This window comes from Lycorma delicatula, chromosome 10, assembly GCF_047948215.1.
Source record: "Lycorma delicatula isolate Av1 chromosome 10, ASM4794821v1, whole genome shotgun sequence".
NCBI lineage: Eukaryota > Metazoa > Arthropoda > Insecta > Hemiptera > Fulgoridae > Lycorma > Lycorma delicatula.
In genome coordinates this window covers 59,087,066-59,102,921 of record NC_134464.1, presented here as the reverse complement: position 1 = coordinate 59,102,921, position 15,856 = coordinate 59,087,066, and the positions used below count along the sequence as shown (strand labels likewise).

The window sequence follows — 15,856 nt, the reverse complement described above, 5'->3', positions numbered from 1 at the left end:
GATCGGTATTTCAACCGCATTAATTTTCTCCAATAAAAAACACGGTGCTTTGGTTTATTTGCTGTATATGTTCACATTTTTATTTTGAATGAAGCGCATGAACGATTTATCTAAAATTATATTTGTGTTTTGGGGATAAAAAAGGAGAACATTGGGGTTAGAGCTGTGTTAAAAATCACAACTCAAGAAACACTGAAAATGTTCAGAATTTTGAAGCTTTTCGTTGTAAAAGTTCTTGTTATTTCGGTTTGTTAGTTCGGTAAATTCGTGAACGTTATTTAGTTACAATTGGCAAAAAATCATGTATAATGAAACAAACATAAATCTGGTAACTTTTTTGCGGAGGGCCTTTTTTGTAGTATGTGAATAATAATTTTTCCCAAATGTTTATTTAATTAAAACTTTTTATAATTTTATTTTTATAAACGTTCAAATTGTTTTTTGTTCAACTGTTTAATATTGGTACATAAAATGGATAACGGTATTTAAAATTTTGTAATTTTCATCCCCTGGATCTTTTATAAGGAGAATTTAATTCCACATTGATCGATAAGGTTCTGAAAATCTTGTTAACTGGAACGGCTTCAACGTTCAAGGGTTAGGAATAGTAATGTTTAATGTCTTTACTGGTTTAATAAAAACATTGTAAATTTGAAAATTAATATCGATCGATAAACTTAGCTTCAATATTGTAGAAGAAATGTTCAGCCGTCTGAATTTTTACACTTTTGTATATATATATATATATATATATATATATATATAGGTTAAATTACATCAGAATGAGAAAAAAAATTACATAAAATAATAATTTGTATTATATATATATTATTTCCTAAAACCTTAGGATACAATATAAAATAATATGTAGCTTACAGTAGGATACAATGTAATATTTCATGGTATATCTATGGATTTCTTTAAAAAAAGAAGTAATGTCCAAAGTACATATATATATATATATATATATATATATATATATATACTTTCACTTAATTCGCTTTTTATTATCAAATTAAATACAATAATAATATATTACGTATTATATGTGAAAATAATAGTAATAATAAAAATACCTATCATTATTAATGCATTTTGATTGCATTTGATACTGCAAACTTAAAAAAATAGGTTAATTTACCTATAATAGCAAAGCAGTAGCATCTTTTATTACGCTTGATAAACCATAACGTTAAATCCAACGCGATAAGTGCATCATTTTACGCTTGATTGAATTTAGGTTGACCTAGAACATTATGAAAACAAAACCACCGCGTTTTATTTATGATATCATTATTATATAATTTTACTGACTATTTAAAAAGAAAAAGAATGAATCTAAGAATGTAGAACAACAATATAATAATGACAACGATTAAAGTTTTCCAAGTGGAAAAATATAAGGTAATAAAAATTACGTAATAATACTGTTTTGAAACACACATTTAATTGTATTGTTGTTACTATAGGTATTGGTATTAAAACTTTCATTTAACGTTAAGTTTATTCTGTAATCGATTTTAAGTAAAATTAATTAATCGTCAATTAAAACAATAATAATTATTAATATATATATTAAAAAACTATGCGACTATTTTATAATCATCTCTTCTAAAGCAGTAAGATATCATTAAAATGGAGATCGTAGGAAACAGGGCTAAATCCATGCGACATAGAAACCACTTTACTGAGGGAAAAAATTTCATAAATTTCCCAGCTTCCTCTGTGACAGACTTTTATTACAAATTCTCCATAGAGTTTATAAATATTAATGACTTAAAGATGCAATAATTACAATACAATTGCAGATCGACTTGTTCAGTAGAAAACAATTCGGGTCCGGTTTGATATAATATTACCTTAAAAAGTATCTATACTATTTTATAAAGAGGAAAAGGAATTTTGATTCTTCGGGATAAACAAAAAACTATTAGATCAAGTGCAACCAAATTTTTTATCCTTGTTTCTTGGCATAACTGAGAAGGTTTTTAGATATATTTCATCTAAGATCTGCCTACATCATCTAAATATCTTTATTTTCTTCAAGATTTGTCGGTTGAAGCACAAACTTTAATGAACTGAATTAATGAACTGTGAGCTCCTATCACTGTGTGAAGTTGGTTTGAACTGAATGATTCGAATCGATCGAATAAATAATATTACAAAAACAATAGAATAAATTTACGTTAAATAAAATAATATTAAATAAATTTAAAAAATTTTGTTTAACAATAACGGGCTTTTCGTGGGGACTACGTGTGTGGCTAGTGTGGTGCGGTATGTGAGCACCTCATTGGAGGCTACACCGATCATCACTATCAACTGGGAATAAACGGGGTGCCTCTGGAGCGCTGTTTTGGGTGGTGCAAAGGGGTGCTCTTATAATACAATCGTCCGATTCTCTAAATTCAAACGGGGTATTTATTAGTAGGTTGAAAGCTAACTTTTGCACGCATCAGGTACACTCTCGGTCTAATAGATCACAGTTTTTTGGAAATGTTATCTAGAAATAAAAAAATTATTTATTAAAACGTATAAATAATAAGTAGTTCCATTACGGTGCTGCACTTCTAATTCGGGCCGCTAGATGGTGAGAGGCTAAATTCTTATGGCCCTTTCTTACAGCGAGCCGCTCTTAAGATATTTTTCAGCGAGATATTTTCAATAGAAGACTTAATGAAATTGAAATCATGAGCGATTTATAATCAATGCCAAGCAAAAACTACTGAAGATTAATTGATAAAAAGTTTTATACGTGTTCTTCTTACAGTGTAACTACATACTAAGAAAGGATTTTTTGAAATTCCGAGTTTAAAGCAGTAAAATAGCATAACAATGAAATTTACTATTTTTTTAATTTTTCGGTAACAAAAGAAGAACCAACCTGATTTTAGGTGAATAAACCAATTTGTAGATTTTTGAAAGGGGGTGAAGAATGGTAAAAAACATTTTGAACAATGACTGTAAATTTTCCCAATCCCGATTATATTAAACGAGATATTCAGTAGATTTGGGCTTGCAATACTCTTCAGATAAATATTTAAAAACAATTTTCCACTGTTACTGTACGTGTGACTGGCTGCACCTACCTTAGGTTACTTGGCTAAAAAACATAAAATAAAAAAATTGACCGCTACGGGAAACGCAAGTAACTGTATGGAGCGGATGAAGCTGCGATGGAGAGCTAGAAAAATAATAAAAGTATAATTAAGAAAAAACAAAATTCTTAGAAAATAATTATGGGTCTCACCTGACCAAATTATTTCTCAAAATTATACTGCATTTGGGCATTTACTGAATTTTCTAATTGTTAAAATAAAAAAAAAGTTGGGTGCTATTTGATACCTTACTCGACAGGTACACCTAATTTTTAATAACAGCCACAACGTGAAGTACACCTACAGTATTAGGAATTATTAAAAAAATTAAATTTTTAAGTCGAGTTCCCTATTTTAAAGTTCTCATTTCGTCTACATAAATATTACATACCCTGGAATTTTGAATCTTAGATGTTAAAGTTTAAAAAAAAACTGGTATATAAGTATTTGCCCCATTCATCCCATTTCTTTTTTGTAAGTTTTAAACGTTTATTTATTGGAGTAAAGGGTGGCCCGATTCGGTGGGATTTATCTAAGAAGCTAAAAAAAAAATTATAATTTATTAAAAACAATTATGGGTACCATATGGTAGCCCCTTGTGTAACAGGGTAGAAAATCAGGCCAAAGCTGGGATGATACCATAATATTCTTAGCAAATTTCTACATTTTTGATTAGCGAATTAACAAGATATAAAAAAATCTGTTTTGAAATAATGTTGAATATCCTTACCCTAAACGGATAATCGACTTAAAACTTTGGAATTTTAAATAACTTAATAGGTACATTCATCGTACCAAAGCTCAACTTTCTACGACTTACACAAAAAGAAAAAATATTAAAAACGATGAAAACTAATTCTCCCCCTTTTTTATTTTGTTCAAAATTGAATGCCATCAATGGCCCGTATAAAGAAATGGATTGTCATTTTCGAAGAATTTATTTTAAGTCAGTCCGAAAGCATTAATCGAAATACAGGCCGACATTCGTACGTACATAAATTTTCGGAAATTTCTAAGTATATGTGTTTTTTTGGACAAGGAGGTTCTTGTAGTTTCGACGTTTGCAAAAAACCACGATACTCAAAATTTTGGGCGATTGTTACATTTTCCCTTTTGTTGCAGCAACAATAGAGCTGTAACCGAGAATGTAAAAATCAAATTTCCAATGCAAAATCAAGTATTTTCTATTAGCAGTACGAGTAATTATTTTGAAAAAAAATTCCTTTAAACAAATTATACTCGTACTTTATATTCTACCTTATTAAACGGCATTTGTATGTGTGTTCGCCCCCTTAGCTTAGCACCGGAATGTACCGATCACTAGCGGAAAATCCCGATTCGTTAGTACCAATTTCTAGAGTTAAATCTCTAATTTAACTTTCGTGTATCATTTTCATCATTTAAAAAAAAAGATATTTTTACACAGGAGATAATCAATTTTGGACAATTAATAATCCCATTCCGAGAAGGGCAACCCGCCCGGAGGCGTACCGTAGGTACGCCCTGCAGCTAGTAATATTATATATTCAAATACGATACATACATAATTATTTAACGTTTATACTCGAGAAGATTATAGAACTAATTGCTGACTTTTTTATCTCTTTTTTACTCTTAATATACATACTTTGAAAAGTTCAAAAAAATACGCTGAAGGAAGTTATTTTTATCAAATTTTACGCAACACCCGTTTTCATATACCTCGAATCCTAACATATCATTTTGAAAAAGTTCAATTTAATTTCAAATTTCAAATTTAAAGCATCAATTTCCAATTTATGACGTTAAAATGTTAAAGTTAAAGCTTAAGAAATAATAAAAAAAAGGAAAAAAAAACTTCTTTGGAAAGAAATTTGCGGTTGGAAAAAAAAGTTTAATTGTGAATGTTTCGAATAGTACGCAAAACGCGTCAGAATAAATTTTTATCAAATTCTACGAATCACATAATGTGAACCCTCCAAAATCCCTCAATCTCTCATCCTCTTAAGATATCAGTATCAAATTTTATCGGCACCGATGCCCAATATATGAAAGGCAACAGATTAATTTCAAATATTTTAATATTCTAGTGTTCGAGATAGTTCGATTTGGTTAATGCGATCTTGTTAATGTTTTATCAAAAACTTTAAGAAATTTCTTCGTTTTCAAACTCCGTAGAAGAAATTTACAGATACTTATTATCAAAGCAGTACTTTCTTTCTGTTATATATTTACAACAGTGGAGGGGAGAAAAAATATATATACATATATATATCAGTATGTATGTATGTATACAACAATGCTGAGATCCTTTTTAAGAATCCAAAATAATATCGAAATACACCCGGATCCTAACGATCTTGACGATCTACGTATTTTATAATAAGAAATAACAATTAATTAATGATAATAAAAAAGTTTGATATCGACCTCCGCGGTGATTTTATCGGGATCTGAATGCATCTGATATACACCCGGGACCTCCGGTTGAAAGGCCGAGACGCTACCACTCTCGCCATGGAGGGCGGCATTATTAATTATATTATATATTTATATAATTGTAATTATATATTATCTATACATATAAAAATTAATGTTTGTCTGTTTGTGTGTCTCTTATGCCTTCTTAAACCGTTCATCCGATAGCGATGAAACTTTGGGGAATGGTTGAACGCGTGCCAGGGAAGGTTTCTGAATTAGTTTGGACCCGCTAGGTGGCGCTGGCGTCAAGATATTTCGAAAAATTGTATTTAGAATATATGCCTCATATTCAGAATATATGTTACTTACATGGAAAGAATTATCTCTGCAAAAAATGAACCCGCTAGATGGCGCTGCGGTTGAAATATTTAGGAAAATTATATTTATGGACCGATTTGGTTCATATTCAAAATATGAATATTAGTTACGCGAAAAGAAATATTTTTGCAAAAACTATACCCGCTAGGTGGGGCCGGTGTCGAGATATTTACGAAACAAACTAACAAATATACAAACAGACTTTTTTATTCTATATATATATATATATATATATATAAAAGGCATGTTCGAATGTGTGTCCGCTAAAGACCAAAAAACTACCGGACCGATTTACGCGCGGGCAAAAGGAAAATTGAAAACGGGGAAAAGGTGGAAAGAGAAAAGGGGAAACGGGAAAGGATAAAAAAGAACCTGGGAGAGGGGGGAGGGAGAAGGGGTGAAAGGGAGAAGTTGGAAGGGGAAAGAGGAAGGAGATTAAGTGAAAGGTAAAATTTGTGAAGTTCAGTTTTCAATTCTTTTATCAAATTTTCAATTGTGTTCATTTAAACTCTCTCTCTCACTCTCTCTTTCTCACTCTCTCTCTCTCTCTCTCTCTCTCTCTCTCTCTCTCTCTCTCTATATATATATATATATATATATATATATATATATATCAATAGCGAAGCATTGCCGGATCTGCTAGTTAATTATATTAATTAACATTAAAGTAGTAAACGAGTAAAATGAAGAAGATACTGGAGTTTACCTGTAAGCAAAGATAAACGACAGACTGTGATTTACTTTTATTTGCCGATCTAAGAATCGATTTAAAGATAATAATTATTATTATAATTTTTTTTCTTTTTTATTTTTAATTGTATCTTATAAATTTTGAGTTTTAGTCGATTAAAATAATAAATTATTTTATGTTTCAGTGGCAAGTATTATTATTCTGTTTTATAATATTATGCAAATCGTTAACGCAAGGGTATCAGTATAAAACATTTATCGGTCCTGTTTCTGGAGCGATTAAAGAAGTTATTGTACCGTACTATTCAGCAAACCATCCGCTCAGCTATTTAAAATCAAGAGACTATGTTGTAAGTAAAATTATACATTTAATTATATTATACTAGAAATTTGTTTTAAATATTGTTTAAAGAAAACAACCGATTTTTTTATTTAATAATAACACCGTTCTTAATTTTATTTTAGTTTTATTATTATTATTATCATTATTAATTACACAAGATTTTTTAAATAATCGATTAACTGTTTTATTGGTTTTTCAATAAGCTAATCGAACGGAAACTCCATACTGCGGCAGAACGGTAGAGTCTCAATTTTTTATTGGAACGACCTCAGGTTCGAATTCTGATCAAACGTAGTAATTTTCACGCTGTAGATTTTCACACTGTATTTTCATGTTTAAGATTTGAGCTTATGGATGAAAAAAATTATTTGACTATTCAATGTTCATTTAAATATTAAACAAACCTGTTCTAGTAAAGTCGCCCACGGTAAATATCTGTTTTAAAAACGGCTGGCTTTCAATTTAATAATTATAAATAACAAATACAGTTTTTAAAATTAAAAAAAAAAACATCCGTCAAGGAAAGAATTCTTACTGTAGTAAAATTTTACTACTATTACGTTGAAACCGATACTAAAAGTACAAATAATAAAACATTCGTTTTGAAAGAAAAATTTGAAGGTTCTATCGTATCAAATGGGGTGAATTCTTTACAAACGGTTTTAAGGACGAATACTGAGTATAGCTTTTAATAATTTTTTTTAAATATTATGTGCCCATCCTAATTCGAGGAATCGATTCGAATAACTGAATTTTTTTTAATGAAAATCTATGAAATCTATGACATACTCGTAGTTCAATTACTTAATCGTGTGAATAGAATTCCCATTAATGATGATGATATTTCTGTTACCCATAAAGCGAAATTTCTGGGCGTTTTACTCGTATTAGGCGACAAGTTCTCGGAGGATGAACAGATGATTTCATTTGATTAAAATCAAACCGTACTATTTTGTTTCTTTCAAGCTCTTAACAAAAAGCTAAACTTCATTATTAAATATTTATTTCGACTACGTATACTCTCGTCGAAAGTATAACGTCAACTCTTGAAACTCCTTCGAAAAGTCAGAACGAGTTTTTTTTAATACAAAAATAGGCTTTCAGATCTGGCTTTCACAAGTACGAATCGTGCACATATATATTTAGAAAATTAAATACGTTTTCTAATAAAAGCTTATATTAACTTATTGCATTTATATATTGGAATATGCAAACTTCGTTAAAAAATAGTCGCTTATTGTTAAAAAATAACAATATCCACTTCTACCGAACTGGACAATGGAACTTTTCTTTTTCTTTTTTTTCTTTTTCCTGTTTAGCCTCCGGGAATTAGTCCTAGTAACTCAGGTATTAGTCCTTATAAAGATAGTTACTTTTATAAAGATTTGAATACTAGATCGTGGATACCGTTATTCTTTGGTGGTTGGGTTTCAATTAACCATACGTCTCAGGAACGGTCGAACTGAGACTGTACAAGACTACCCTTCATTTACATTCATACATATCATCCTCATTCTTCGTCTGAAGTAATAATTTACGGTGTTTCCGGAAGCTAAACAGAAAAGGAAAGAAAGGAGCGCATAACTATCGCGATAACGTGTTACAAATCCGAAGAGTGTTCTGTTGAAAATTGTCTGTAGTGTACGTTATCGCGAGATGATGACAGTATTTTTGTGGTCTTGGATGAAAGCCTTTGGAATAATAATTTTGAATGAAACTCTTGCTTTGGTTTTGATGGAATGTTATTGAAGCAGGATGGCGCCGCTTTTCATGCGGCGTACGAAATGATTGAGTTGCAGCAGAAAATTTACGGGCGGCTGATTTCGCGAAACGGTGATAAAAATCGGTCACCAAGTTCATGAGATGTTATACTGTATAACTTTTACTTCTGAGAATTTGTAAATTCATATGCAGTAAACGCATACCGACCGTTCCTGAACTTAAAAAAGAAATCCGACAAGTTACCGCGACAATTGAGCCGCAACTTTGAGAAAATGTAATTGCAAATTTTGTCGCGTGAGATTCATATGAGACGTGAAGGATATTTGCCGGATATTATTTTTCATATATAATCGGAGCGTTTACTCTTTCAAACTACGTCACAACTTTGCCGATTAATGAATAAATAAAAGAACGATTTGTAAATTTAAATCCTGCGTTACTTTTGGGACACCTATAGTTTCGTGATCAGATCTACTACATAATAAAAAATATCAAAGGAAAAAGGGTCTTCACATCTTTAATGAGAGCTTAAATACAGTTTAAGTTGGAGAAGAAGGAATCAAAAATACGAGGAAAAAGTAAAAGTTGAGAACGGATTATCTATCCACGAACGATGCAAGATAAGAGGCAAACATGTAATTCAAGATATATTTCGGACTGATCTGATTTCAGAATCAATCAAGTTTTGATAACAGTTAAATTTTCCTTATTATTATTATTAAAAAAAATTTTTTTTTAGAAATTATGTACTTTATGGGAAATATTTACATGTGTTTTTTCTTAATATATTATATATTTTAATATTCTGTAGTCAAGTATAACATTTTAAGGTAATTCTGGTTTTTAATTTTTAAATTTGCAGGGCTCTTTACGAGTTACTGAATATTTGAAAGAACAGTCAAAAAGCGTAACTCCCCATTAATTAATTGTACAAATCAAGTCGATATTTCACGTCCTCATTTTTAGGTTATTCATAAATAATGTTTATGTTATAATGCAAAGGTTATTTAAAATTGTTCAATACATTTTTTCACTTATAAGTCTGTTGGTATTTAAGTCTACTTCCAGACTTCTTTAAAAACTAAAATGATTGAGATTACTGAACTCTTACCATAATCTACAATGAAAAAATTTTATTAGTACGGCAAATATTTTTCTCCCACAGAACAAAGCCGAGTAGTGTTATAAAACCGATTAAGATATAACCAGGCCTCTTCAGCTTATATGAAAGCACTCTGGAATAGCAAACATTCAGACTCACGTACATTTTTAAATATAGATTTAAACATATTTATTTTAGATCGTTGAACTTTTAACATTAATTGCCAAGTATTTATGAGCGTGTGAGAATAGAATCAGAACGGAAGCACTTTTTATATCAATAAAAGACCACAATCGAAACATACAAATCAAATAAATACTAATATCAAATCGACGCAACGTTGTATTTACTTATAAAAACATTACACGTAATTTAACGATCGATTATGTAGATCCAAATACGTGACGACATTGAATTGCTTACCCGTGACACAGCATAATCAAAGAAATTGTAATGGCTCTTGAATATAGATTATTTGTGTATCGAATGGAAGAACAAGCACGGTATAAAAGTTTCGTTTTAAAGATTAATAGACGGGTACAGTATCGGCATTTATTATTTATTTGTAACCAGGGAATTTTTTTCAAAGTATTATATAATACGTTACTTTTATTATTATTATTATAAATAAAGTGAAAAATAAATATGGTTCATATATAACGAAATAAGATTTGCCTTCATAATAATAATAATAATAATCAAATAAGAAATACCTATGTATCGTACTCTATACCTAATCCGATTACTTACAACCTTAATAATTTGCTTCATATCAACGGTAAAAAAAAATTTACCGTTAATAAAATTTTTTACCGCCAAAAAACTTTTTAGTAATCCTATACGATTCAGTTTTATAACTGGATTTTTTTTAAAGTACCATTTTATACCCGTGTGAATCGCGCAAAATAAATTGGAAAACAATAGCCCATTAACTCTCAAACAACTGAGTTATTTAATCTTTATTCTCAATCAAATCCGACGTTTTTCAATCAACGCTTTACTAGTTTTAGTAATTTTTCAAATAATAGCTATTTCAGTTCACAAAAAACTATTTTTTCAATCGTGAAATTCTTAACGTTTACTTAAATATAAACGTAATAACAAAGAACGGTATGCGGTTACTACTGCAAACTAATTATTATTTTTTGTTTGGTAGAGTGAAATCGCCCGTACCGTCACGAAATATGTAATAAAGTATTTATTTAGAGATATCTTTCCGCGACATTGTTCATTGAACAATGATGTTCTTACATAGAACAAATTTCGCTTGTACGGTCGGCAGACTGGTGTAGCCGCGAGGCTTAACGCACCAGGTACCGAATCAACCGGGCGATCGAGTTCGAGATCGCTCAGACCAAGTTACTTTTTTACACTTTAAATATTATTCATTTATTTAATTCTACCGTCCACCTGTGATGTCACAATATAACAGCAACTTAGAAGATTTTTTGGGGTAAGAGTGCGATTTTGCAAAAATTCTTTCTGCAAATATTGTGATTTTTTAATCATTAACAAATGCGCCTAAAAAAATGTAACCTTAATTAAGCGAAATCTCAATATACTGAGGGTGACCTTTTAATTTGAAAATTTAAAGGTACCAACGCCCCATATATAGAAGTAATCTGACCAAGTTTGGTCGAAATCGGTCCAGTACTTCTGGAGATATAATGAGATTTAAAGGCCAACACCGAACACATACACGTACATAACAACATTAACATTCGGAAAATTTCTATCCAGTTTTTTTGGTTTTTTAGATGTCAAAATTTCAAGATCCGGTGAAAACCGCAAATGCCTAAATTGGACCGATTATAATGCTTTCCCTTCTAGAGTTATAAATTTGCTATAACTCTAGAAGGAAAAGTAAAATGGTCGATCACCAGAATAATAGTGGCATAAAAAACGGTCGAATCGATCGAAAATAAAGAAAAAGATTGTTACAGTTTTAATTAGTTATATATTTTTTTCACTTTTTTCTCATCAAATTACCAAGAATAATAGAAAAATGATCGGTAACGAACTAGAATAACCTCACTTTTCTATATCCAGAATAATGTTATTGTGAAATATGCTTCAAAATTATCGGCAGTTTAGCGCATCTAGAATAAATTCTGCTACTCAAGGCAGGTGTTCGTTATTTGATTTTTAAAAAGATTATGAAGATGTTCTTTTCATATTAAAAGAAGATCTAAAAGAGTGTTTTCAGATAAAAACATTTAGAAGATAAAATAAAAATAAATTCCTTTTTGAACTTTAAGTCTAAACCTTTACTCAGTATATGTAGAATATATCTACATTATCTACAGAGGTGTAATTTTACTCCAAAAATCACGTGCAAAAAACCACATGGAAAGAATTGCTTAATACTTGTTTTTTGTAAAAATCGTATCTCTTTTAAGTGTTCCTAACTGAAAAAAGATAGCTAGTCCCAAAAAAATCAAAAAGTATAAAGAAAAAACGAAAAAAAAATTAAAAAATTCCAAAATTTAGGTTATCAAATTGTTTATACAGTTATATCACAATGAATTTAACACAAAAAAAGCAATCAGCCAAAAACTAACTGTGACAAAAAGTATATTTATTAGAATTTATTGATAAATTCTACATGATCTTTAAATTTATGGTCAAACTAAAAAAGAAGAAAACGTTTTTCGTTTATACTAGCCGGTCAGGGCTCGCTTCGCTTGCCTGACCGTCTAGATAGAGGGGTTTGCCGCTTGCTCACCGAGACATTCGTTATCCTGGTTGTTGGAATATTTAATACAGATATCATTAAAGAAAAAATATTAATAATTTTACTTCATAATATTTCTGTTGCCATAGTGAAAGAAATATAATAATGAAGCAAAAGTATACTTTTTTCTCTTTAATGAATATCTTTAATTCACAAATTCACTTCCGAGGGGGCTACGACCTCGATCTATGGTTTAAGACCTACCCTTTTTTCTTTTTCTGTGTAGCTTCCGGAACCAGCGTAAGGTATTACTACTTCAGAGAATGAATGAGGATGATATATATAAATGTAAATGAAGTGTAGTTTTGTACAGTCTCAGGTCGACATTCCCTGAGATGTGTGTTAATTGAAATCCAACCACAAAAGAACATCGGTATCCACGATCTAGAATTTAAATCCGTATAAAAGTAACTGGGATGAAAAGACCTTCCCTGGGATGACACAAATGTATGCTGAAAATTTGAAAGCAATCTGTCGGCTGGTTCTCGCGTAATTGCAAACAGACAAGCCTTCGCATTTATATGTATAAGATTTTTAAGTTGTGATATTTTAACACAGCTCTAACCCCAACGATTTCCTTTTTTATCCCCAAAACACAAATATAATTTTAGAAAAAATAGTTCGCATCACGAAGGATAAGTCGTTCGAAAGAATGAACCATTCGTGCGCTTCATTCAAAATAAAAATGTGAGCACATACAACAAACCGACACACCGTGCTTTTTATTGATGATAAACATTAACATAAAAAATGGTATTAAACGTTCACATAAAAACAATTATAGGTAGTAATTAATATTAATATCCGGGACCATAGTTAAGCATTGCTTCAGAGGATGAGATGAAATGACAATTTTATAGCGTGTAAAAATGCTATGCCCTACCGGGATTCAAAGCCGGGACCTCCAGATGAAAGGCCGAGACGCAAATATTTAAATTAACTGTTTGCATGCAGATATTTATATGTATATTTGAATATTTGTATCACAAATAGTAGTAGTTATTTTATTTTTAAAAAAAACCGTAGTCGAAGGTCTTAAAATTTTAATCACATCCTCTAAAAAATCTCTGATTCCGGCTTGGTACAAATAAAATAGGAATTATTTGTGGTACCGTACTCTAATATTAAAGTACACATTCAATTATGTGGACGGAAGTAGTTACATTAAATACAACTTACTATTTAAAATTGTTTTTAACGCCTAATAAGCTTTTTATTATAATAATGTTTATAAACATTATTGTTTGTACGTTGTACCATTCTCGCCGCACTGCGTCGCATTTGTTACCGATTTCATAATTATTTACATATTTCATTTATTACTTATTAATTAATTTTCATTATTTTTGGAATTATCTTCCAAAGAGCTTTCATTTGATGAAAGCTCGATTTGATGAAAATTTTCATTCGGTGAAAGTCGTTTCTTGGAACGACGGACGAGTCAAGCGGTCGATCGGTCTAGGACGCGGTAGAGGTGGAAAATTTTAACTGAAAAATTTGCTACTTTTTAACTAAAAACTGTATATATACTAGAATTTATAAGTAGTAGGTTAAACTAGACCGTACCGTAAGTCCAACATTGTGACAGTTTAACCGCCATATGGAAATAATTATTATTATATGTGTAATATTGTTTCATGTATATGTTGCTGGTATTTGAAAAGAAAATATTTTTGAGTCCGATATTATAATGGCAGCATCTGCCATATTAATAATTTCGCGAAGTCACCTACCCTTTATCAACCGTAGTGACAAGACATAACTAATGATATCTTATTTGGAAAAAGCCGTTTGAGCTTCAGAGTGTAGCTAATGAAATCCAACAAGTATATATATATATATACATACATACATACTGACACGCGAAAATCATTACCCATCTTTTTTACTACTTGTACAAGGTAAAGAAAGTATTGCGATCAGGAAAAATTTAAGTTTTCAGATTTCAATAGAAATTTCTATTTTGACCATCCCTGAATCCATTTTGATTAGTTTCGGCGTGATGTCTATGTACGTACGTATGTATCTCGCATAACTTAAAAAAACGATTAACCGTAGGATGTTGAAATTTTGGATGTAGGACTGTTGTAACATCTAGTTGTGCACTTCCCCTTTTGATTGCAATCGACTGAACCAAAAGTGTCCAAAGAAGCTCAAAATCCAAAACAAATTGGATTTTGGACTTTTTATTAACTGCAGTAATAAGCCTTAATTGAGAGCTATTCAACGATATATCATAATTGGTACTTATTTATTGGTTCCAGAGCTGTAGCCAAAGGAAATTCTAATTAATGAAATATTTGATTTTTAAGAGGGGAAAGCACATCGGTTCGAATCAGACATCATATCCTTTTTCTTTTTTAATTTTTTTTTAATTTTTTTAAATCAACCGATTGATTTATCAGAGGTTAATAATTATTAACCTCTGATTCTAAAAAAAAAACTTTTACGATAAAATTTATTGTAATTTAATAATTTTTTTATTTTATCCTAAAAGTTTAATAATTCAATAATAACAATAAAAAAATTACATAAAAAAATATCAGAAGTTATTAATGAAATAGAATTTTACGTACTTTTCATTTAAAAAAAAAATGTGTATATGTAATTTAATAGGAAAAAGGAAGTCATGTGGTGTTCATATCAGATTTTTGGCTTTGCAATAATCAGATAAAAACAGTAGCAACCGTGTACCACAATAAGATTTAAAAATTTGTACATTTAATAATAACATTATACCAAAATGAATTTTGATTTATCAGAAATTAAGTCAGGAATATCACACAAGTTGAAACGATTTTCAACGTAGAAGTACAATGTAGAAACACTCGTAGGATTTAGACGTTCGCAACACATTTCGTTCTATATTTATGTTTCTGCACAATTAAATTAATGCCAACGTAAAAATTAAAATAATAAAAGAGTAATGCAATATTATAAAAGCTAAATAACTTGAGAATGAGGATTTTGAATAAAGATTTTTGTTGTGAAGAATTTAAATTAAATCTACATCGTATTTTTTTTTTTTTGTTCTAGGCTAAACCTGATTACTCTTTTGCTTACGGTGTCGACGATGCTGCATCAGGTAACACACAAAACCATCGTGAAACACGTGAAGGTGATGTAGTAAAAGGTGAATATAGTGTAGTGGAACCAGACGGATCGTTAAGAATCGTTTCGTATACGTCCGATCCGAAAAATGGTTTTCAAGCTACAATTAATTATAAACCGCCGGTATATTCTCCTTCTTCACCGTCAACATCAAGTGGTAGTAGTGGTTCTAATTCTTACGATTATTACTGAAATTATAATTAAAAATAAAATAATAGCATTAGTATAAGGTCCTGGTGGAGAAAAAATCAATGTTGCTCATTTTTAGAAAAAGGATG

At 30.2% G+C, this 15,856-nt stretch overlaps 1 protein-coding gene across 1 annotated transcript; it reads left to right on the top strand.

Moving 5' to 3' along the window:
* Positions 1-1,365: 1,365 nt before the first annotated feature.
* LOC142330876 (cuticle protein 8-like) lies at positions 1,366-15,770 on the top strand. Its single transcript, XM_075376340.1, has 3 exons — positions 1,366-1,404; positions 6,752-6,916; positions 15,504-15,770. Exons 1-3 carry the CDS (start codon positions 1,366-1,368, stop codon positions 15,768-15,770), a joined length of 471 nt encoding a protein of 156 aa, XP_075232455.1.
* Positions 15,771-15,856: the final 86 nt, after the last annotated feature.

Coding starts and splice junctions, on each gene's coding strand:
- LOC142330876 (XM_075376340.1), top strand. CDS start 1,366: ATGACAACGATTAAAGTTTTCCAAGTGGAAAAATATAAG. Junction 1,405..6,751: donor TCCAAGTGGAAAAATATAAG/GTAATAAAAATT, acceptor TTTATGTTTCAG/TGGCAAGTATTATTATTCTG. Junction 6,917..15,503: donor TAAAATCAAGAGACTATGTT/GTAAGTAAAATT, acceptor TTTTTGTTCTAG/GCTAAACCTGATTACTCTTT.